The 24,928-nt window shown below is 38.5% G+C and overlaps 1 protein-coding gene across 2 annotated transcripts in view; it reads left to right on the forward strand.

Moving 5' to 3' along the window:
• EPS8L1 (EPS8 signaling adaptor L1) overlaps positions 1 to 19,826 on the forward strand; it is a 123,501-nt gene extending 103,675 nt beyond the window's left edge. For both annotated transcript variants that reach the window (XM_063435790.1, XM_063435791.1), the window contains 13 exons: positions 2,964 to 3,016; positions 3,706 to 3,832; positions 4,291 to 4,379; positions 7,439 to 7,513; positions 8,118 to 8,266; positions 8,926 to 9,061; positions 10,158 to 10,207; positions 10,847 to 10,943; positions 11,535 to 11,681; positions 11,775 to 11,880; positions 12,706 to 12,886; positions 16,939 to 17,071; positions 18,581 to 19,826. In XM_063435790.1, the coding sequence (XP_063291860.1) occupies positions 2,964 to 3,016; positions 3,706 to 3,832; positions 4,291 to 4,379; positions 7,439 to 7,513; positions 8,118 to 8,266; positions 8,926 to 9,061; positions 10,158 to 10,207; positions 10,847 to 10,943; positions 11,535 to 11,681; positions 11,775 to 11,880; positions 12,706 to 12,886; positions 16,939 to 17,071; positions 18,581 to 18,658 (1,421 nt within the window). In that variant the 3' untranslated portion in view covers positions 18,659 to 19,826. The remainder of the gene's footprint in view (positions 1 to 2,963; positions 3,017 to 3,705; positions 3,833 to 4,290; positions 4,380 to 7,438; positions 7,514 to 8,117; positions 8,267 to 8,925; positions 9,062 to 10,157; positions 10,208 to 10,846; positions 10,944 to 11,534; positions 11,682 to 11,774; positions 11,881 to 12,705; positions 12,887 to 16,938; positions 17,072 to 18,580) is intronic.
• Positions 19,827 to 24,928: the final 5,102 nt, after the last annotated feature.

Raw genomic sequence — 24,928 nt, forward strand, 5'->3', positions numbered from 1 at the left:
AAAAAATAATAATAAAATAAAAAAAGGGGTATAAGGACCATTATGGGAGGGAGGGGGGGGGGGGGGGTATAAGGACCACTATGGGAGGGAGGGGGTGGGTTAAGGACCACTATGGGAGGGAGGGGGGTATAAGGACCGCTATGGGAGGGAGGGGGGGTATAAGGACCACTATGGGAGGGAGGGGGGTATAAGGACCGCTATGGGAGGGAGGGGGGGTATAAGGACCACTATGGGAGGGAAGGGGGGGGGGGGGTAAGGACCACTATGGGAGGGAGGGGGGGGATAAGGACCACTATGGGAGGGAGGGGGGGTATAAGGACCACTATGGGAGGGAGGGGGGGTATAAGGACCACTATGGGAGGGAGGGGGGTATAAGGACCACTATGGGAGGGAGGGGGGGGGATAAGGACCACTATGGGAGGGAGGGGGGGTATAAGGACCACTATGGGAGGGAGGGGGGGTATAAGGACCACTATGGGAGGGAGGGGGGTATAAGGACCACTATGGGAGGGAGGGGGGGATAAGGACCACTATGGGAGGGAGGGAGGGGGGTAAAAGGACCACTATGGGAGGGAGGGGGGGTATAAGGACCACTATGGGAGGGGGTGGGATAAGGACCACTATGGGAGGGAGGGGGGTATAAGGACCATTATGGGAGGGAGGGGGGGGGTATATGGACCACTATGGGAGGGATGGGGGGGATAAGGAACACTATGGGAGGGAGAAGGGGGATAAGGACCACTATGAGAGGGAGGGGGTGGGATAAGGACCACTATGGGAGGGGAGGGGGAAGTAAGGACCACTAGGGGAGGGGAGGGTAAGGACCACTAGGGGAGGGGTGAGTCAGGACCACTGGGGGGGGGAGTGAAGGAACACGGGGGTGGGGAGGTAAGGACCACTGAGGGAGGAGGAGGGGAAGTCAGGACATATGGGGGGGGAGGGGGCGGCAAATTTTTTTTTGCCTACGGCGGCAAATATCCTTGCACCGGCCCTGCACACACTGCATTCACACACTGCATTCATGCACACACACACTGCATTCATGCACACACACACTGCATTCATGCACACACACACTGCACTCATACACACACGCTGCACTCATACACACACACACACACATACGCACACACTGCATTCATTATACACACACTGTAAATAAATATTCAATTAATATATTTTTTTTAGGATCTAATTTTATTTAGAAATTTACCAGTAGCTGCTGCATTTCCCACCCTAGTCTTATACTCGAGTCAATAAGTTTTCCCAGTTTTTTGGGATAAAATTAGGGGCCTCGGCTTATATTCGGGTCGGCTTATACTCGAGTATATACGGTAGTTTATTTTAGTAAATTTAAAATGGTTTGTTTGAGACAAGGAAAAACAATCCACTGTGATCTTTTAAGTACTTAGACGTTTGTGTTAATTTAGTAAATATCAGTTCATTTAACCTCTTTCATCCTCCGCTCAATATATGCTCTGGCTTGTCATGCAAAATTAAATACAGAGACGACAAAACACCCCTTACCTTCCCCTCCATTTAAGAGCCAGCCTTCATCCAGCAGGGAACTTAATTTCACAACCTGGACTCCATTTCAGCCCCCCCATTATATGAAGGGAATCTAAAAAGACCATCTCTCCCACAATGTCTGGGTTCTTCACCGAAGTGAGAATTCAGTGTGAATTCAAAGTAAATCTGGAGAACTGGAAACATTCTTAAAGTCGCCTATGCTTTCTTTCAGCTACTCTGGCCTTACATTTAGAATTCCCTTGGAATTATCACTTTTGTCATGCAGGGATAGGCAACCTTCAACACTCCAGATGCTGTGGACTACATCCCCCATAATGCTTTTACAGCCATAATGCTGGCAAAGCATCACGGTAGGTGTAGTCCAAAACATCTGGCGTGCCGAAGGTTGCCTATGCCTGCTTTAGTGCATAACCCCATGAGGTGGAACTTACAGTGTCTTCATTTTAGTCACCAGGGAGGAAGGGTGACTGTCAGCACACTATAGGGTGGCATAGCAATAACAGCCTACAGTGCCCTATACAGTCCCATGCTACTAGCCATTCCTAAAAGTTACTATCATCTTACTACATGATCCCTGGTAAAGAACAAGACAGTAGCACATGTAGCCGTCCGGAAACGGGAGCTCTGATTTAAAAGTTAATCATAGTGAAAGGGCAGAGAGGTTAAATATCCATTACACCTTACTGTTGGCTACTGTGGAATGTAAATTTTGAACCTTACGTTATTGCAAATAGTAAATATGAGTTTAATCAGTATCAAAAAGTAAGGGAATACTGCACTCTTGCTGAAATCCCGGTGCTACCAGACCTGGGGCTGGCTACCCCCACTGTAGAAGTTGAAAAAAAGTTGTGATCCAGGCACTCAAAGGTTAATTCCGCAGAAGATTTTTTTTGGGGGGGGAAAGTGCCACGTTCTGATCTTCAAGAGATCTTTCTCAAGCGTTCAGACAGTAACCTGCACTTACTACATGTGGACATATGTTTCCACTATGGCAGCTTTTTGAAAATGCAAGTTTCAAACAGTTGATCAAATTCCTTCCATTTATTAGTATTGATCAAGTTTGACTCATGTTTTGTCACATCTGCCATGAGTGAGCACTTCTTTTTTGTGCTTGTGCCTCGATATTTCATAATCGGTCTTAATTACTGCAAAATACTTGACAAAAATAAAGTTAAAAAAAACAAAAATGCTTTCAATACCCGACTTCTTTGCTGGAATAATTGAATGCATATACAAATAAAGTTGTGTAAATGTACATCAATATTGTATTTATCTTTGAGTAATTGTCTGTACAAAACATTGATATACTCATCCTTTATTCTAAATAAATGTTACATTGCTTTATTAAAAACTGGAGATTAATTTGAGTGTTTATCACTTGCTCGTTATGCGTGTTGGAAACCGAATATTAACCAAAGATGTTTTGTTTGAAGTTGATGGACTTCTACCGCAGGATCCAATGGCCATCCGAGCTGGACGAGAAGTGGTGAGTGTTTATCTGTTTAGTGTTTAGTTTGACTCTATAATGGTATGAACATAAACCCATAATCTGATAGTAATTTATTTGTATTTATAAAACCAGCTATCTTTTTTATAACCAATGCAATGGTTATTATAATCAATCCTTTTTCAAAGAACAAACTGCTTTCTCCTGAAGGACCATGTCTGATTCCTCCTGAAAGCCAAGAGAGGAACCTGGTCAGTAACCCTGCTCACTGATCCCATATGGAGGTTTCATGTTTCACAAAAAATTTGATGGAGGTGACCCTATCGTACATAGATCTCTTATAAAGGGCAAAACATAAAAATCACTCTCCGGAGTATGTAGGATTCAAATGCTGCAGAATCAAAAATGTATTAATCAAGGAATATCCAAGGAACTGCTTAATTAATTAATAGATATCACTGGTGCCCAAACTATGTGTCAAGCAAAGCATGGCATATATATCAAACCTAGGTGCCTGTCTGTGTTTGGTTTGATGTGTCAGTTGTATGTGTTATTGATAATGTGCCTTTTATAGTGAATGGTAATGTGATCAGTGATAATGTGCCTTGTATGGTGAACAGTATTGTTAGCAGTCAAATGCTGTTTTCTGCAGTGTACCGTATAGCAAGCAGTGGCAATGTGCTTTGTGTGGACTATGGAATAAGGTTCACATTTTGTATAATACACAGGATCTGCTGAACCACTGTTTTGATGACATCGAATTCTTTATGGCAAATCTTCAGAAATCAGCTGAAGCTTTTAAAGTACTCAACCAACGGAAGAAATCAAAAAGGGGCAAAAGAAAAGAATCTGGAGGTAAACAAAATCACTAGGAAATTATGCATACAGACACATAGTGCAGACACATAGTGCAGACACATACAGACACATAGTGCAGACACATACAGACACATCAAACAATAATTTGGAGTAATCAGTTCTAGGCTCCCAAAACCAAATGTCCTATTTTCTCTTATTTTCCCTGCGTGGGACTAGATTCCATATTTGGGAAATTAAAATTTTTGGTTATACATTTTATTTAATGCACAAATCCATTTATTCACTATCCCCAACTATTTATTATGTGCTGTTAATGTCTCTACCCAGTGGGTGCAATGATGTATTTTTACATATTATCTTAGTTTGCAAGTTTTCTATTTTACCTCCATTATTTTTTTTAATGCGTAAGCAAAAGTTGATCAGTCTGCAAATTGTTACATTGGGTTGTTACATGCACAGCTAATGTGATTTTATTTTCATTGTTGTGTGTACAGAGGGACTACTGACACTTCGAGCAAAGCCTCCCTCTTTGGAAGAATTTGAAGATGCCACACAGAAACTGAAGTACAGCTTCTCCCTGCTGGTAAGACACAGAGCTTGTCATCCGCAATGGGAAAATACACAATTCTAGGAAAATAATTATTCTATGTGTTGGTACATGTAGGGGAACCTACTTTCCTCACGTCTGAGTCTTTTACAGTACAAATAACATTACCCATTAAAAATGTAGTTGTTAAGAATCGCTCGGCTACAGTAGTAATCACCAGTGGTGGCTGATGAAATTTAAAAATGGCGGCGTGCTAGTTTTTGGGGTGCAACTAGACTCTGCCCTCTGACCAGGACTGGACTGGCCCACCGGAATACCGGGAAATTTCCCAGTGGGCCGCAGCACCTGGGGTCGGGCAGACAGCCCAAATCATGAGCTTAATGTCATTTAAATGATTTTCCCCTCGGATTGAGCCAGCCTGTCTCAGTCCAAGAGGAGTTAAGAGTGAGGAGCTGGGGGGCTGCTGGCGGCTGGAGGGATACTTCTGTCTGTGTGCCTACTAGTGAGTGAGCTTGTGTGTGTGCCTGCTAGTGAGTGAACTTGTGTGTGTGCCTGATAGTGAGTTAAATTTTGTGTGTGTGTGCCTGATACTGAGTGAACTTGTGTGTGTGTGTGTGTGTGTGTGTGGCTGCTAGTGAGTTGTTGTGTGTGTGTGTGCCTGCTAGTGAGTGAGCTTGTGTGTGTGTGTGTGTGTGTGGCTGCTGATGAGTGAGTTGTCTGTGTGTGTGTCTGTTGCTGCTAGTGAGTAAGGTGTGTGTGTGTGTGTGTGTGTGGCTGCAAGTAAGTGAACGTGTGTGTGTGTGTGGCTGCTAGTGAGTGAGCTAGTGTGTGTGTGGCTGCTAGTGAGTGAGCTAGTGTGTGTGTGCCTGCTAGTGAGTGAACGTGTGTGTGTGTGTGCGTGATAGTGAGTGGGTTTTTGTGTGTGTGTGCCTGCTAGTGAGTGAGCTTGTGTGTGTGTGGCTGCTAATGAGTGAGTTGTCTCTGTGTGTGTGTGTGGCTGTGGCTGGTAGTGAGTAAGGTGTGTGTGTGTTAGTGAGCTTGTCTGTTGTGAGCATGTTTGTGTGTCAGTGTGTTTGTCTGTAGTGAGCATGTGGGTGTCAGTGAGCATGTGTGTGTGATATCAGAGTTTTTCTGTCCTAACTTTTTAGTGTACCAATAAGCTTGTCTGTGTGTGTCAGTGAGATTGTCTGTCAATGAGCCTATTGACAGACAAGAGCCTGTGTGCATCAGTGAGTTTGTGTTTTTATGTCAATGAGCATATGTAAATCAGTGAGATTGTCTGTCTTTGAGTCTGTGCATCAATGAGCTTTTGTCTGTGTCTGCATGTGAGTATGCTTACTGTATAATTAAATGTTTTACTCTGAAAGGACCAATATTTTTAATTAGAAAAATAAATATACCAATAATATGTAAGACTATGCCTTGCCACCCCAGATGATTGAGTAATAAATAAGCACGCACAATATATATATATATATATATATATATATATATATATATATATATATATATATATATATATATATATATATATATATATATATATATTACACACAATACATGGCACAATGACTTATGGGGCTGACATAGATTATTTTTTTTCCAGTGCTGCTTTGTATCCCCGTGTCAGCCCTTGAATTATTTAGAGGCTGCGCCCTGTTCAACACTATAAACCTGTATATAAACATATATAAAAAACCATACCCTCTTTAAAAGGCCTTACTACTGGCCATGAAGACAGGACAGTATGTGGGCCTGTCTATTATGATTTGACGTCCCAATACAAAAAACAATGGGTGATGTCAAATTCTTTTAGAGCTGACTAATCATGTCTAACGGTGCTGCAACCAGGAAATGGGGTGTTTTGTTTTTTTGGGTTAAAAAAAAATACCTTAAAACAACTTTGCATGGATAGTTGTTGTGTCTCTCATCTGCATCTCCAACCATCAATAAAGGGGGAAATGCAGAAGTAATCATGACAGACATAACATATCTTCTAATTAAACAGTTCTTTTCCAACACCTTTTCTCATTACATCTGGCTGGGCGCTGCCCCTATTGGCCAGCCTCCGCTGTGAGACACAGCATGTTCTTTTCTAAAACACTGTTATTAGTAGTTCTTACCACACTAATAGATTGTAATCAATCTGTAGGCTCTTTAGATGGAATGCTCTGTGAGATCTCACATCTTCTCTGTGGGCCCTGCATAGAGTGCAATGTGAAAAAACATGCCAAACACGAATTTCCAGTTCATTTCCCTGACTTGTAGACCTTAGGAACTGTGTTTGTATAGAATAATGACTAATAGGAATGTATTCACTAAACTGTGATTTTGTTAAGCTGAGCTGAGTTAGACAAAAATGCTGAATTGGTGGATTTTCACATCTAGTTAATCAACTTGTTATTTTCTCACATTTTCATCATATTCAATCGTTTCTTCAATGGCAGGGAGACAAAAATGGAAGCAAACAGCAAAGCACAATAAATGAGAAATTAGATGTATATGTGATCCTATATTACTATGGCATAAAGAAAAAGAATTAAGTAATACTGATTGGTACAGAGTATACGACGTGTCTCCTTGAAACAAGATCGCTTCACTTAATCCATTAATTGTCAATCCCCGAAAAATTGATCTCAATGTAATACACATCAAATTAAAGTTATTCATATAAGGTTGTTACAAATATTAGGAAATTAAGTTGGTGTATTTAACAAACCTGTGGATACTTGGGGTTTTAAGGGAAGGCTGCAGAATGTTACCATATCTCAAATAAGAGGAATTTAAAGAGATGAGATGTGCAGGACGTGGCAGCCTATTTAATGCATTATATGGTAAATGCATTGTAATATGCCAAAAAATAATAATAAAGAAAGTCCCACACATTTTTTTCTATCTTTTTTTTAACTTTAGGTTGTTTGTTTGAACTTCTTTATTGAAAATGGCATCTGTAAAAAACACGAGATTTTGTAACTTAGTGTTCAGTTCACCACGATTCATAATTTAATGAATATACTCAATTTAAAAGGGCATGCTTGCGTCATCGTTCGCTAGTCTGTATAATCACAAAGCGTTATGTGTGTTTTTTTTCACAGGCAAGACTTAAAAATAACATAATGAATCCCAGCGCAGTTGAACTTGTGCACTTCTTGTTTGGACCATTAAAAACGGTAAGACTTAAAACGTAATAATAGTAAGAATAACAAATTCAACAAAAACAGATACAGAGCCCTATTCCTTTAACAAGCTCTATGTATGAACGTTGACTTCACACACATTATTATCAAGAAATCTCCCTATAATAGGCCTCAGATAAGCATGAAATATTCCATGAGGACAACCTTCAAGAATAAATGTTCTGGTTTTTTTTCTAGGGTGACTGCCTGTCTCTTTACGATTCTTCCGTTATGGTTGATATTTTGTATTTACTATAGTAATTAAGGCATGTTTATTATATGTGCAACTTTATTTATATGTGTTTATTGAGCCTCATATTTTTACTATGTAAAAAAATAGTGTAATGTCCTGTTTTATAGCTCTGCCCAAAGCAGAACACAAAGTAGAACGAGAATCCAATTCTGTAAATATGCACAAACTAAGAAAACTGAAACAGTTTGAATCCCAGATTAATGTTTTGGTATAGTAACCAATTAATAAGTTCTAAAGCATAATCATGATGAAGATAATAAGAATCATTTTGTACTTGAATAACAGGAATACAAAGACATTCTGATCCATGTTTAAATATTTTCCCTGTGATTCTTTTTGGGTCAGATGGTGGACAGTTCGGGAGGTGTGGAACTTGCTGCTGGAATTAAAAGTCCCATGTTAACAAAAGAAGCGGTTGCACTATTGAACGAATCATTAGATGAGAACGAAATGGAATTATGGACATCACTTGGGCCTAACTGGACAAGACCAAGGTATGCCTTTATCTACACAGAGGAGAATCCCTATTTGTATAATAACGGCACAATTCCATGATCGAACTTTGCACATCAAGGCTAACTCTTCCAACTGCACGTTGTTCATACTATATCAATTTGTTGTATCACTCAAAGCCATTTGGAGTACCTGATGTTCTCTTTATGAAATAGTTGTGTCAGTCGACAAATATTCCCTCTGCCCACTGTTGTGGAACACCCAAAGTTCACCTGTCAACTTCAGTTAAGGCACTTAGAGATCCCACTTCTTTCTTAGTTTGGGCATTAGTATTTGGAGATACCTTTGACAGCATAAATTAGGAGAATACTTAAATAGTATAGACGTATATACATAATGAAAAAACACTTGCATAAACCTTTAATGTAAATACACTTAGTTGTAGTAAAAGACATTATTACTTAATACTGATTAAAGTGAATGTAAATTGACATTTCAATATGTAATTCTAAAAACAAATATGAGAACCCTTTGGAATTACCGGGATTTCTGCCAAAATTGGAAGCCCAATTTCACCTCATGCAAATGCTTTTCAGCCACTCATCATGGATAAGACACTTCTAATTCTTAAAATGTATCATTTCCTAACATATTCACATTTTACTAATTCATAACCTTAATTACTCTTTCTTCATTGAAGGGTGGAGTTTCCTCGTGACTATTCCGAGTCATACGTGCCCGTTTTTAGAAGTGGGTGGGTACCTACTAATGCCGATGGCCAACCCTGGGAAGATCCAATTGAGCTGCAGCATCGCCATGAAGAATTGAGATCTCAGGTAGGAGAAGAAGAACATATACTTGTTTCATTTCTTCTGAATTCTGTTACTTATGAGGTAGTACATACTTAATGTAATGTTTGACAACACATGGGATTGTTTGATCTTAAAATATTTTATATCTGTTCACACATACCTTCTTTGTAATTATGCCCACATTTTCAAGATGCTTCATAATATTTTAGGGATGCTTAATAATTTCATTTGATTTTAGTAAGCCAAAATCCAGCAAAATAACCACACACTAGGCAACAGCACATCATGGACTCGTTTATTCAAAGAGGATTCTAGGTTTTCATTTGAATTTCTAGTAGCACCAAAGCATTTGCTGCAAACCGAGGGGGCAAGAGACAAATAAGTCAACACTGTTCAACACCACAAAAAAAGCACTCACCACAATGGGGGGTGAAAGATTTTATTATGCACCAACAATAAATAGCGTAAGTTCAAAGGCAAATAGAACTCCTTATGCATTTTGGATTCTTACTCCCCATAGTATTTTTATACGAAACTCATGGGGAAAGACCAAGCAGATGTATTTTAAAAATGGCAATAATAATGTGGTGTCTAAATATTAGTTTGCGGCCTAGCCTCAAGTTATTTACTCACATTGTTATACAGTGACATGTTAACCTGTGCTATATTGATATATATTGCAACCTACCCCATGTCCGCTAAAGTATGCATGCAAAATGTGATAAAGGAGGTAGGGGATTCGGAATTTGGCTGCTCCCATGGCACTTACAGGATTTTATAAAATAGTTAATTATTTGAAGAATCTTACACTGATATATAACCTATTTTTACTTACCAGAGCCCCTCATGTTTTTTGTTATAAATATTTAGGGGGAAAGGAATAAATAAATATTTGGGCAGATGATATGTTTTCTAGACAGAATCATTTTCCATCATTTTTGTATTTTCTTAAAACCATCATATAAATGTATGAGTTATAGTGCATTTTGTAATTGATAACATGTCCATTTTTATAATAAATTGTCCCTATAGCTCTATAGATATGCACGCTGTTCTCATTCTCTATTTATTTATTATTTTCATGTTTTTTTGTTGTTGATGGTTTTTTTTTTTTTTGTAGCAATCAGTTCCTCAGATTCAAAAACCTCCCGCTCTGCCTATACTTAATGGGTATGTAACAAAGCAATAATGTTATTGGCTATTTTTGTTTTTCCAGTTGGTTTATTAAACTATGAGTTCTTTATTTTACTGATCATATTTACATCTGAACAGTCAGAAACCATTTACATACCGGATTTAGCTCTCCTGATATTGTTAAGCTTCCAACTCATTTAATTGTCACCAAGTATGAGGCTGGACCTACTTACTACTGATTTTGGGTCATTTTAATAGTTGTCTACTGGTTAGAATGACTAGGTTGTTTATTTATTCAGTTAGTACAATCTTGAGTGTTCTGTACCTTTATAAAGATAAATTTGCAAACATTTAAGCTGTAACTAATAGAACAAACTAGTTTCAGCAACATATTAATAAAGTGGAGAGGGGGTAGGATGCTGAGCAGGCTTAGAACAAACCAGCCACGTATAGGGTAGTAAAGCTGTAACGCCCACCTCTATCCTCAAACGCCAACCACCCCTAGCCACAAATTGCACGCTATCAGTCATTTCCAACATTCATACATGTTTCACTTTCCCCAGATTTGCCTGTCCCATTACTCAAAAATCTAGCAGCAAATGTCTTGATATAATTGTAGTTGAATACAACTGACCATGCGCACTGGAGCTTACCCTTTGCTCTCACCATTTGCAGCCATCAAGAAACAGACGCCAGACGTGTGAACTGCACTTATGATTTTGTTGCGAGAAACAACACTGAGCTGTCTGTATTGCAGGGAGAGACCCTGGAGGTATGTGGCGTGATATTAATCTTCAATAGTCAGTCATGGTCAGGGCTCGTAATCAGCAGCTGTCTTTCTGGCATGGAACTAAAACTTTCAGAACCTGATTGAGAAGAACATTCGTCGCTATAACTGGAAGCAACATTTAACTTTTAATTACGAACCACTACATGTGGCCAGTTGGGCTCTACAGGGCATTGGCCACCGTTGATGTACAGACAAATGAAAGATACAAATCAAATCAATATCCGTGGATACCAATGAACATCATGGGGGTCTAGAACACATGAGAACTACAAGCCCAATCATGACAAGTTCTTGTCTTGTGTAAAGTAAAGTAGAATAGAGGAAAACATTGCTAAGTTGCGAACATTGATATTAGATGTGGCTAGTCATGGGTCCCCAGCTCTTGTTGGACCACAATATCATTCCAGACATTGAAAGTATTATCAGATTTAAAGTTAGCTTTTAAAGTGAAGAAAGTTATCTTCTACTTTACATTTATAAAAGGTTTAAATCTTGTAATGTTATGGCATCCTGTTGATTTTTGGAACACCGGGAACTGAACAAACAATGACTTTCTTTCTGCCATTCCATTAGGTTATCGATGACTCCAAAAAATGGTGGAAGGTACAGAATCGTTTTGGGCAGATAGGCTACGTTCCCTACAACATTCTTGCTCCCATCACTGAAGCAGAACTCAACAAAGCGAATCAGAATAACTCTCAACCATCAACTCCAGTGAAGGTAGGTCATTTTAGGATTAAACCTGCTTGCTTTTCATAATAAAGCATAAGTCAAGTACTCATTTTTGTGTATTTTTTTTTTTTCTTAATCCAGAAATCCCAGCCACCTCCTACTCCTCCAAAGAAACCAGTGGCTAAGCCTGCCCAGGCCCAGTGGGACACAGTAGATAATACGACCCAAGAAAAGAGCAATAAACAAGGTAATGCCCTGGTATCAGTGTGCCACACTACCTCGTAGGGGACAAGCATGTTCATGTCCTAGATGTTGCAAGTATGTCTCTTCAACTTCCCCAGTCAAAATGCTGTTCATCTCAATCAGACTCTCACACCATAACAATGGATTGTCACTACTGATAGTATTTTCATACATGCACAGGACTCATCACTCCACTAATCACTCTTATTAGACCTCACTTCAATTGTACCATATATTTGCCAATAGTTTTTATTGAATTTTAGAAAACTTAAGGGAAAGGGGACAAAAGAGAAAAAAGGGAAAATGGAAAAAAAATGTTTTTCTAAACATATACGTAGCAGAACACTTTAGACATACGTGAAATAGAACATTGACATTTTGAGAAAATAATAACATTCTGTGCACTGTTAAACATTATACAATTTTTCAAATAATTTTCAAATATATAAAAAAAATATATTAAAAAATAAGTTTCTTAATGTAAAGGAGAACCCAAAAACTAACTATAAGGGATGAAAATTAACAAAAATGTATACAAAAAATAGGGCTTGGGACGAAGGAGGGGAAAAAAAATCCCCCCGCCCCCCCCAAAAAATAAAAAATAAACAGGCCTATACAGTTGGCGATAAATGTATGTAAAATTAACACCACGACACCCTGGCAGATTTTGGCATTGCAGTTTGTGGACTTAATTTCCCAGGCTAAAGACTATCTGACTCTCTCTTGAAATTTAAGGCAAGGTTAGCTTTCACTGCCCAACATCAGTTTGTAATATATTTTGCATTCTTATATTAAAAAATCTACCTGTTTTTTTTTTCTTCTTTCGCAGAGAAATTTGATAGGATAAATAGTATGAATGAAGAACTCCTTCTCAGACTTGCTCAGGGTCGCACAGCGCCGCAGAAGACACTCAGCATACAGAGAATGGCTGATACTTCCATTCCCCTGACAGAAGAATCTAGTCCACCAGATGTCGGAGCCTGGTTAAAGGCCAAGGGTTTCAGCACACTGTGAGTGGCCTTTGTCTCAATGCAATTAGTATGGCTGCTAGATTATTCCTATTAGAATAATAGCGATAGCAGATTTTTGTAAAAAAGTATGGAATTTGTCCATATGCCGAGAGTTGTGATGAGCTGTCAACCAAGTTGCAAAATAAAGGCAAAAATTAGAGTGTTGAAAAAAATGCAAAACTGCTAAAGTGGAGATTTTTCCTACTTTACTAATAAACTTTAACTAAATGATTGGCATTGACCCCTCTAATTGAGAGATCCTTTAACGTGAACTGATAGTGGCAGGTTCACTTTAAGTACTAACAGCTTCTTAAGCAATCAGTATATAATTTATCTTACATTGTAGTACATTCAGCACTTACCCAATCTCTGGCGCCACTGTGAGTCACTATACTGTTTGATTTGTATGTATTACACTAATATAACACCCACACTTCCATCCCTTTATCTCAAACTTCCTTTATAAACAAGTGGCCCGGCTTGGGATCAGTTTCCTAAGTGGGACACACCTCCGGTGACACTAACATGCTGTCTTCATTGCCAACACATTGGCGTCTGAATAGAGTGTCATCCTGACAATTTGTGAAATTTGCCAAATAATTAATCATAGAAGCTGCAGCACATGCGCTGTCGTTTGTTATTACAGAGAATAGGGGAAAAGTCCGTAGGTGGTCTTGTGTGCCTCCATTCCAGTGGATTAGCCCTGCATGCTGTGAAATTGTTTGAAAGGGGAAGAGAGGAACCACATTTTTATATATTTTTCTCATAAAATGTTTTCCTTTGTTAGCGTTGTACAGATAAAATGTTACCTTATTTCGTTTAAAATAATTGTGTGTACAATGACATGTACACCTTAACTGCATATACATAAGGGACTTTATTCACTAACCATGACAAGTGTAAATATATTAGCAAAATTAGAAAAAAAAATCTCAGTCAGCTGAAATAGGAGAAAAGTTAAAAAAATATATAATTTATCCCAAAAAAAATTTGGGAACTCAATGTCTATTTCACCTTCTTTTTTTTTTTTTTTTTTTTTTTTTAAGTATAGCTCTAAATAATCCTGGGTATAACCTGGGTCTTTGAGCTTTCATGTCAGGTTTTTAGGGTTAGTGGACATATTCTGTGGGTCACAGGCCAACGCCATATTCTGCAGTGTTTGATAATATCCTAATCTTTTCTTAATAACGTAACCGGGAACTCTGAAATCTGGATCACCAGGCTGTTCTCTGTAGTTTTTAGGTCATTGCAGAACCTGTTTGGTCGTTGGGACTTGTTGATCTACAGATGACTGATGTCAAGAGAAAATCTTTCTTTTTATGACAATATGAAGTCTTTTGCATCTGTAAGGTTGTCCATGTCTGCAATTAGTTTGACCTCTTCACTGTTGATAGCTTTGATTATATCACTTTACTTTTTAGTCTATGTGATTTAGTTGGACTTTGGAAAGTATTTTGGTTTCTGTTCTTGATATCGACAGAGAGATGGTGGTTGGCTGTCCAAAGGACACGGATGTTATTGGACTTTCTGTCGATTTCCATTCTGTTTGTGATTACTTCTTTTTCGGGTTTACGTGTGTGAATGTTCTACTCTAAGAGAGTTAGGGTTAAGTCAAAGCTTTGCATGGGTTCTTTAAGGAGACTGCAATGAAAAGGATAAACAAACCTTTTCATCTGGTATCTTGCATGACTCATGTCAACATGGGAGTGTCTGGGTGAGGTCAGGGATAGGTTACCTGGAATCATTATCTGCTTTCCGATGTTGACGTTAGCTCGTCATGTATAGTGAGTGCCGAGATTCAGTGGAATGCAGATTGACCAGGGAGAGGCCATCTCTCATTTGGCCTTCAATTGTATTCAGCTATTGTGTTCATTTTTTTCCGATTGTTTATTAGAAGATTTACCTGGATGTAAATCACATGATTTATAAGGGTGAAAAAAAATCACATATGGAGATGGCAAGGTGATAAGGGGATGCAAAGGAAAAACTACAGGTATCACCTTTGTAGGGAAATGTATAATACATGCAAATTGCAAACGTATATACAGTGTTAGAGAGACTGAAACAATTCTTATCCATCCTCTTTATTTAGCTGGTGTTTTGTCATGTATGTACGTAGCGGGGAATGTGGTGCGACTAAGAGTAAGGAGACTACCCCAATTCTCCCCCCAATAATGACAAACAACGAATATTGGATGAAACAGGCCACAGCATTTATTAAACTTACAACTGTAGGACTCATCCGAACTTTATTCTTTTTCTTTAATTCAAATATAAATAAACATATAAATATATACATATACATACCATAATTAACATATAAATTACACTTATTGCCCTACAGCCTCCAACTTAAATAACCGTCCTTGCCAACGAACTTAACCAGGTGCCTATGCACCAAAACTTGACCCACTGGTGTCTCGCCTCCCCCCTCGTCCAAACCAAAAATTCCCATCATCTTAAATGCTCTACCACCAGCCGGCTTTTTGCTCGGTGGGCACGACCTATTCAGTAACTTAAAAGTTTACCTTACAGAGCAGGGGAGGTTGAGACCCACCATGTCCATCTCCTGACATTCCATCTGGTCCCCAACCCTGTTGGCAAGGACACGCTCCCCGCTAGCTGTGACGGAACAAAAACAGAAAATTAGGGTGGGTGGGAGGGAAGATGTTTGCTGGCCAGAATCCCAAAAGGCACTGAGGTAAGATGATCCCTGCCCCACTATAAACCCATAACCACTCCCCTAAACACATATAGCCAATTACTAGCACCATCCCCACACTCATACATGTGCCCTTGTCCATTTAGCTGTGCTGACTCCCCAGGGCCTCAACCAGGCGAAAGGACAGACATAAGTAAAATTCCTGTCCCTTTTCATTTGTTTTTTTGTAGTTCATTTTGTAGCTCACTTTTTTCCCCCTAGACTGTTTAAGCTCCTCTCCATCTCCCCATTTAACGTCACGATTTCTCCTCCATCCTTCTCCTAATCCATTTTAACAATTGTCTCCTATTCTACCTGTTTTGTTTTTTTAACCACAGGCAATGCAGAACTTTTGTACGTTACTCTTAGAGCTGAGAATAGGACCAGTGTGCTCTGTTCAATTATGCAAGTTGTGATGGTCCTTACAGAAACATTTTAAAAGGTTGCTCCAAGCACCATGACCACTTCAGTGATTCGAAGAGGTCAAGGTGCCTGGAGTCTGTATGTGTAGCGTTTCGCTATGAAATGGTGCACATACAGAGTGAAACCCCTCTGCTTCTAGTAACAGACAGCAAGTGGACCCAACATACCACTCATGTTCTTCCACCCATCCCTCCTTGACACCCATCCCTCAAAAGTGAGGGGGGCAGGATGTTAAAGGAGGAGGCTCAGGCTGAGGGAACTTGAAACAGAGGTGAGTTTCAGCTATTTTAGTTTGTTATTGTTGGTTGTTTTTTTAGGGTGGCAGGTGGAGCAGGATAGAAAGGATTACTGTGACCAAAAACAGTGTTTTCTCTTCTCTCCCACAGCCATTCTTTAGTTAGCAGCAAAACCCATAACACTCTTTCCTTGTTAATACAGCTCACTTTTTGGGTCCTCCCTATTTTATTTATTTGAATAATTAATTAGTAATATGTCACAAATGAGACATTTGTACAACCCAACTGCTAGCTAAACATTAGCTATGGGCTGTGCCTTTCAAAGAAAACAATCAGAACTTTTCTTTATAATCTTTATTGAATGCCTGGCTGTCCGGCACAGCCTGACCCAAGTGTGCATGCACTCAAAAGGCATTTTTCTGCTGATGCCAGAGCAACCACAGAGCACCATAGGGTAAAGACATCAACCCTGGATGTGAAAGTGCTGGAGAGGTAAGTGCATTTTTTACTTACCTCTCCTGCACTAATTACCCTAGTAAGCATTCAGATCATGTTTAATGGGTTCAGGGAATTATGTCATTTTCATAGAAATAACAATTCTACCTTAGTATGTTAGCTTGCTTCCCAGTCAGTTCATTATTGGACTATCTTGTGTCTGTTTTTTAAAGCTTGTTCTTCATTGTCTTTTCTAGGACGGTAAATTCACTGGGCGTTCTAAATGGAGCACAGCTCTTCTCACTCAGAAAGGATGAATTTAAGGCCGTAAGTCCAGAAGAAGGAGCCAGGGTATACAGCCAGGTCATGGTGCAAAAATCACTGCTCGAGGTAACAGCTTGCTCTTTAGATTTATGGTGGTGGGGGGGGAATCTCTATAATAAACCAATCTGTATTTCTGTCAAAGTATCATGGTGTTATATATAAACATTTCAAAAAGTCAGGGGCATTTAAAAGTGGAAAAAAGACTATAACTTTTATTGCCCCTCCTACTTGTATTATTAACCTTGACCTAGAATCATTAACCCTCAGCCATAGGGTATTAAATCTGCAGCTACTGCATTTAAAAGATTACAGGGAAAGGGCTGCGCCAAGAGGTAAATGGTAAAAATAATACTAACAATACAATACTTAGTATAAACAAGTAGGACAATCCAGTGTGTCTGGTCTCACTTAGACAGTGGGACTAAAGTTCTGGTAAAATCACCGAAAATAAAATCCAAAAATATTTGAGTCTAACTCAGAGGTAAATGTCTGCTTGTTTTGGGTGTAGTGTCCTCAATGTCTTTAGTGGTCCAACCGTCCTGCTTGTATGTAAAACAAAAGCGAGGAAAGCCAATGGTGCAGTATGTACAAGCCAGTATGGGTAAAATAAACAGATATGTGCAGTCAACTCATATTTAAAAGAGCTATAGCCAACTCTGGTGTGGAGAGCGTACAACGGTATAATCCCTGCTTTAATGGATATGTGATGGGAGTCCTCCAGACGGATGGTGTCCAATACTCAGGAGAGGGATATATAAAAGACAACCAATAGGGCTTTCAGTAGAATAAAATATGCAGTGAATATAAATAAAAATGTACTCACAAGCGAAGTCCAGACCAACTGCACTGTGGTTTCAGCGTTGGTGGTATGATCCCCACCTCAGCTATACTTGGAGTCACACAAGGGTTAAAGGAAGCCAGGTAAAAAAATTCCAAATCTAAATATGTGTATTTTAAAAGATGGTAGGCACAAAATTGTAACCAAAAAGCCTTTTATTGAAAAAAAAATACACTGTCAAAATTAACCATAACGAGTTTCGCCATTTTGACTGTGTATGTTTTTCAATAAAAAGCTTTTTGGTTACAATTTTAAATGATTGATAAATGGTTAAATGATGTAAATGGCGGTGTTATTGTTCTCTCGATATTAAAGAGGACTTTGGGAAAGCAATAAGAGTGCCAAAATTATACATGGGTTTTTCAGGACCCCACTTGGGCCTTCATCCCACGTCAGATCCACCCTAGCAACACCATTGTATTAAGTGCCAGAAAATGGAATTTGGATGGTAAATAATATTTCGGCAAACAGAAGATGACAACTACTATGCCTAATTTGGACAGTATAACAGAGATTGAAAATGTCCAAAAAATGAATGTTCTGAATTCTGCATTGGAGATTTTCAAAGCCACCCTTAGTGAATAAGCCTGTATATATCCAAAACATAAGGAACTCTGCGAATGAGCGGTTTCCATGGAGATTTCATTCTGTATTCTGTTCTTCTATTGCTCTTCTTTCCAAATTTTTGTCTCTGTTTGTATTTCTGGAATTTAAGTTGTTTGTTTTTGACATTTTAGGACTCTAGAAAGATTTCAGAGCTTGAGGCTGTGATGGAGCGACAAAAGAAAAAAGTGGACAGCGAATTAGACATTTAATATCTAATCACCTGAACTTTTAACAGACTGTATTTAAATGACACCAAAGAATAATTTAATATATGTACTTTAATTAAATATACCAAAGCCAAATCTAATCATCTCATTTTTGGAGAAAGATTGCTGAAGGCATGGAGAGCGTGTGACAAGCCCATACACACCTACAGACTAAGGACTTTTGCAATTCTCGAAGAAGAGACTTGACAGCCGACAATGAAAATGTTAATACACGATGAACTATGACTCCCGCAAAGCTTCTACAATCTAAGGATATTCCAAAACAAGTGTTCTTCTGAAGTCTCCAATGGCCTTTCGCTAGGTACATTGGAATTACAGTATTTTACCTTTATCCCTTCTGGGTTTATGAAAAATCAGAAAATTGAAGTTTGTTTGAGCTTGCAGCTTTTATGAAACAGATTTATTGATCTTTCACTGCTAAATTTAATCTGTTTTGGAGGCCTGGGAAAGTGCGATATTTAATGTTCTTGGAGGGGACTATTTTTTCTTCTCTTCTTGGAGATTCTGAGCAATATATTTTTATACATCACTGCTTGACAGCAAGTGCCTTGAGCTGTATTTTCATGCCAGACAGAAGTAGTATATACAGAGACACTGCTTGGCAAGGATATTAAGTTACAGTAAATAATGCATCGGCCTAAAACTCGTTCTGCAATCGGAGAGTCGATGGTCTTAAATTTACTATGTTGTTACAGGGCAGATGAGCAACCAATCAGAAGTTATTCTTATAGGACATCGGTCCAAATCTCTTACCTCTATAGTATATATATTCTGCGAACAATTTTATTTTTCTTTTGTATTTAAATGTCTATTTTGCTTTGTATTTAAATGCGTAAAACACAATTAAAGGGCTCCGTTGTTGAGCTGTGTATTCTCTAGATTGTATGAAAGAGGGAAATGTTATTGCAGCAAATATTTATTGTTTAAAATGGTGAATGTTGTATACAGGAGTGTCAGGTTTGGACAAATGGACAATCTGTGGTTTTGCATTTGTTGAGTAATTGCAGTTCCCGTGACAGGAGGATAGTTGGATTTTTAAATTGTCTAAATTGTTCCTGGTTGTTGATTTGCATACATCAGCATTAATCTGATTGGAGAATTGGTGGCATCAGTGGAGAAACATCTGACATACTCCTGACTAAATAATGCAGAAGCATAAATCGTGTTAAAGAATTGTTATGTTCCATTGGTTTGTATACATTTTGCATAACTTAAAGGAACACTATAGTCACCTAAATTACTTTAGCTAAATAAAGCAATTTTAGTGTATAGATCATTCCCCTGCAATTTCACTGCTCAATTCACTGTCATTTAGGAGTTAAATCACCTTGTTTCTGTTTATGCAGCCCTAGCCACACCTCCCCTGGCTATGATTGACAGAGCCTGCATGAAAAAAAAAACTGGTTTCACTTTCAAACAGATGTAATTTACCTTAAATAATTGTATCTCAATCTCTAAATTGAACTTTAATCACATACAGGAGGCTCTTGCGGGATCTTAATTAAACAGAACTTGCAATAAAGAAAGCCTAAATAGGGCTCTCTTTACAGGAAGTGTTTATGGAAGGCTGTGTAAGTCACATGCAGGGAGGTGTGACTAGGGTTCATAAACAAATGGATTTAACTCCTAAATGGCAGAGGATTGAGCAGTGAGGCTGCAGGGGCATGTTCTATACACCAAAACTGCTTCATTAAGCTAAAGTTGTTCAGGTGACTATAGTGTCCCTTTAAAGATTTTAAAGAGAACTATACCTCTCAAATGAAGGTTACCGTTAAAAATGCTTGGTCTTCCCTGTCGATATTTTAATGTATTGGATGAAATTAGGACCACCAGGAGTGCGTCTATAAATAAAAGATTAATAGTTCACATTATATAGAAAAGAGATAATTTTTGTACCCAAATTTGAAATCAATTTGCAAAAAAAATACAATTTAAATATAGGTTCTAGTTACAGTAAATTATACTTTCTCTGGAAGAGCCAAAACACCTAAGGAAATTACGTTTCTAAAAAAGTTAAAATCAAGAGATGGAATGTACAGTGCGGGATTAATGGTGGTTGCTAATAACAATACACTATGTCTGCTAGCCCTTACATAAGGGATTTTCCCAGTTGGTAATATTCCTCAAGCCTTCAGCCTAGTGGCCACTGCAAGGACATATTATAGTCTTATAGTAACTATTATTCCTTTAAGGCCACCGTCATGCCGGCCTTTTACTTCTAAAGCTGTGACCTTAAGGGGTTAACCGGGGAACAAATATTAAGTAACAAGGAGCGAGTAAAGAGGGGTACATATGATTGCCAGGGTGTGATATAATATTACCAACAATAAAGAGAATGGCAATGATTGTCCAGATTGGTGATAAATACATGACTGCTGACCCATTCTCCTTATACCTTTCCGTTGCCTTCCCAATAAAACACCACACACTTTTCTTGTGGATAAGAGCAACGGCCACAGCTTTATTAAATAAAATTCAAAACCAATAACCATAACCTGTCAGCTGTTGGGCGGTTAACCCAACAGACAGTTCTCCACCTCTTTTATCCAAGAGCCTCAACAGCCGGCACTTGCCATCAGCCCTTGTGCGGTCTGTCGTCTCCCCAACTCGACTCCGTGTCTTTCTCCTTTACTCCCAGTTGCACTGTCCAGGGATCCCGCCAATCTGTGACAAAACAAGAAGCAACAGCCAGACACCAAAACAAACAAACCAACACACACATAACCAAGGGGAGGGTGGGTGGGATTTTTTTTACCAGTTTCCTTCAGAGTCTCTGCTGACTGGTAAGTCTCCTCCCCACTCCTTTCCCCAAAACCCCATAACTTGCAACATTGTATACACTTTAGCCCAGCCCCCATTTCATACATGGGCAGCAGTCATGATCCCCCTTCCCAAGGTGTACAGGGGGGAACTGAAGGCATTGCTAGGGCCAATAAAGCAATTCAGATGTGGGGGAAGGAGTGGGCAAAACTTAAAAAAAGAAAACATCAAATGTTCTAGTAGGATAACATTATAGAAATACTTTCTCCCATTCCCCTGATGGCTTGGACTTCTCAGGAGTGTGAATCTCTAGTTTTTCCAGAGCAACATGTCCATATGTGGTTGACACCAGACAGACCACATGGTTACAATAGAAACACGGAGGAAAATAAAAAGAAGACAGGGGTCCTTAAGGCTGCCCTATATGGTGGAAAACCAGATTAGTGCATAGACTGGGCAATATAAACCTTGACTGGGAGGACGCTTCTGTATCAAGGAGACAGATAATCTGGAAAGGCCATTTCGTGAGATGGAAAATATGTAGTCATTATGTTGCCTAGATTGTCCCTTTAAAGTTACTGCGAAATATAAAAATAAACTGCAAAATCAACACCAAGAAACCAATAGAACGTATGTATACATGTTCCTACTATGTCTAATATATTGTCATTAATAATTATTAAGTAAACTGGTTCTATTTACACTATATATTTTCTTATTCTGTGTGTTATTATATTGGATGGCAGCGATCTGGGGTCTGACACCCCTGAATACTCTGTTTCTAGAATTCTTTCTTTGTTTGTTGACATGAGATTCTGATTGGCTTTTCCATGGACAAATACACATCTCATTGGGCGTTTTTTTCACTATTCTCCATAAACGCATGAGGTTCACTAAACTACGAATTCAAATTTGAATGACAAACGTAAGGCAAAAATTGCTGGTCTTAAAAAATTCTTCAACTCTGGTGCATTCACAGCTTGATTATTTCAGCCTTAATTTCTCCATTCACATTTTAATTTTCTGCAAGTTTAGTGAATAAGCTTTGCATCTAAATCTCAGTTCGTGAGATACTCCAAGCCAACACATCTAGCACCAACAATCATTCCACAAGTTACATAAATCACACGTATTGCACATTCTGCTGTTTATTTTAAAGTATTACGTTGCTTGTCACATGATTCGATATTTGCTAGTTAGATATTTGCATTAATTAGCAGGTGCACAAGCAGGGAAACTATAAAAAAGGAGACCATAGGCACCAACAAAACTTTAGCTTAATGAAGCAGTTTTGGTACTTCCTGCTCAATTTTCTGCCATTTTTGAGTAAAATCACTTTGTTTATACAGCCCTAGTCACACCTCCCTGCATGTGACTCACGTGTCCTTCCTTAACACTTCCGGTATAGGGAGATCTAATGTTTAAACTTCCTTTATTGCACATTATGTTTAATTTAGAGTCTTGTATCTCCTGCTTTGTTAGTAGCCTTCTAGATATTGCAGGAGTCTGCTGTGTGTGATTAGCTAAGTTAAGTTCGGTTTACAAATCAGGAGATACAAACCTCTAACGCAAGCTAACATCTGATTGAAAATATAAACATTTTTTTGTCATACAAGCTGTGTCGGTCACAGCCAGAGATGGTGTGGTTAGGACTGCACAAATAGAAACAAAAGGGGCTTTACTCCTAAATGGCAGAGAACTGAGCAGTGAGACCTCAAGGGCGTGTTCTATCTAAAACTGCTTCATTACTCTAAGGTTTTTTGATAGCTACATTATTCCTTGAAGAAAATGTTGCTGTTTGATTACTGCAAACGTTGAGATATATGGCGTCACACCACCTTTCACAATGAATAGCTAATGCAGTGGCCACATATAAAGTGTTCTTTAATGGATTGCATATGCAGGATAGATTGGAGTGGCTAGAAGATAGATGGAAGTAACAAAAGCTAAACTAAAACAGTGGAGTGTTTCCCAAAGATTCCCAGCATAATACATAGCTTTATTTTTCATCACATGATAATAGCCAATCCCAGGTTATTTGACATTGGTTTTAACAGTAAGTTTTTATAACACATGTATCAGCAGATTACAAATTATTTATTTACTCCCATGCTAATGCTGGTATAAAAAATGTATTTACGTTGAAAACACTATACAGGCTTATTTCACAGAATTATTTAATATCACATTTCATGGGAAAAGAGTAGCTCAAAGTTTTTTTGGAGTACCGGACTTTGAACAGTTGGTGCAAAAATTACTATATTGTGGATTATAGGACAAAGATTCTAACTCCTAGTTACATTAATCCCACTGTTGGTTTAACCCCTTAAGGACCAAACTTCTGGAATAAAAGGGAATCATGACATGTCACACATGTCATGTGTCCTTAAGGGGTTAGAAGATTTGTTTTAAATCCTCTTCCAGTGTAATGGGAAAAAGGTACAAATACTGCATACCGTACTGGCACTCAAATGATATAGCGGTGCTGGTATCGGGGACCACACTCCAAAATAAAAAACCCACAAAGGAATATACAAAAAATAATGGTAATACTGCACTCACAAATAAATAATGATAATTAAATAGTATTTATTGGTCAACGAATTGTAATACTGAATTAAATCGGCCAACAAAATAGTAAAGGGTCTGACACTGCCTACAGTGCCAATCCTGTGTCAGATAAGTGTCAGGAAAAATGTATTACAATACAGCTATCACACAAATCACATTAAAGCATGTCAACACAATTAATTTCCAACTCGTGCATGTAATGGGAAACCCAAATAGAAAAAGATCTAAATACTGGAAGAAGTATCCTGTGCATAAATTCTGTATCCAGTCGTAAGTTGAAGCAGTTCTCTTTATGGTATGTTACAACAGTTCACTGTGCCAAAAAAAATGTATATACACCAAAAGGGGAAAAAATAAAGCAATTGAAAAAAATGTACAAAAATTATAAAAGAAAAGAAAAAAAATATATATGTGACTTGCATATGCAAAAAATGGGGAAAATGTGACTTAAAGTGCTTCCTGTATCCTGGATTTAACTGTTTGTGTAAGCATGATGATTCAGTAGTGAATGCAGAGTAAATTATACAAAGATCTATGGCCTTTATAGACACATTACTAAAATGTCATATTTATACAGATCACTAAGCTATGGGTAGTAGGTACAAACTCATACATGCACTCGTTGAGCGTTTCACCCGCTACGCCGGGATCATCAGGAGTGCCAAAGCTAACTTTCTTGATCTGACGTTTAAATAGTCGCCGCTTATTCTGATTGGACTGCCCTGTGCTCATGTGACTGCCCAACTGAGTAATGATAGAAATGGACAAGTGCTGTTATGTTTTACTAGTCTGGGAGAACTAATGTGCTAAATCTCACAAATCAAATGATCGTAAGAAGGCTACAGGCTATACCAATCAGGAAAAAGTAATACAGGCATTTATTTGGACTAAACCATTCTGATCCCAATGACAAAAGCCAAT

The sequence above is a fragment of the Pelobates fuscus genome, chromosome 11 (genome assembly GCF_036172605.1).
Source record: "Pelobates fuscus isolate aPelFus1 chromosome 11, aPelFus1.pri, whole genome shotgun sequence".
In the NCBI taxonomy this organism is placed as follows: domain Eukaryota; kingdom Metazoa; phylum Chordata; class Amphibia; order Anura; family Pelobatidae; genus Pelobates; species Pelobates fuscus.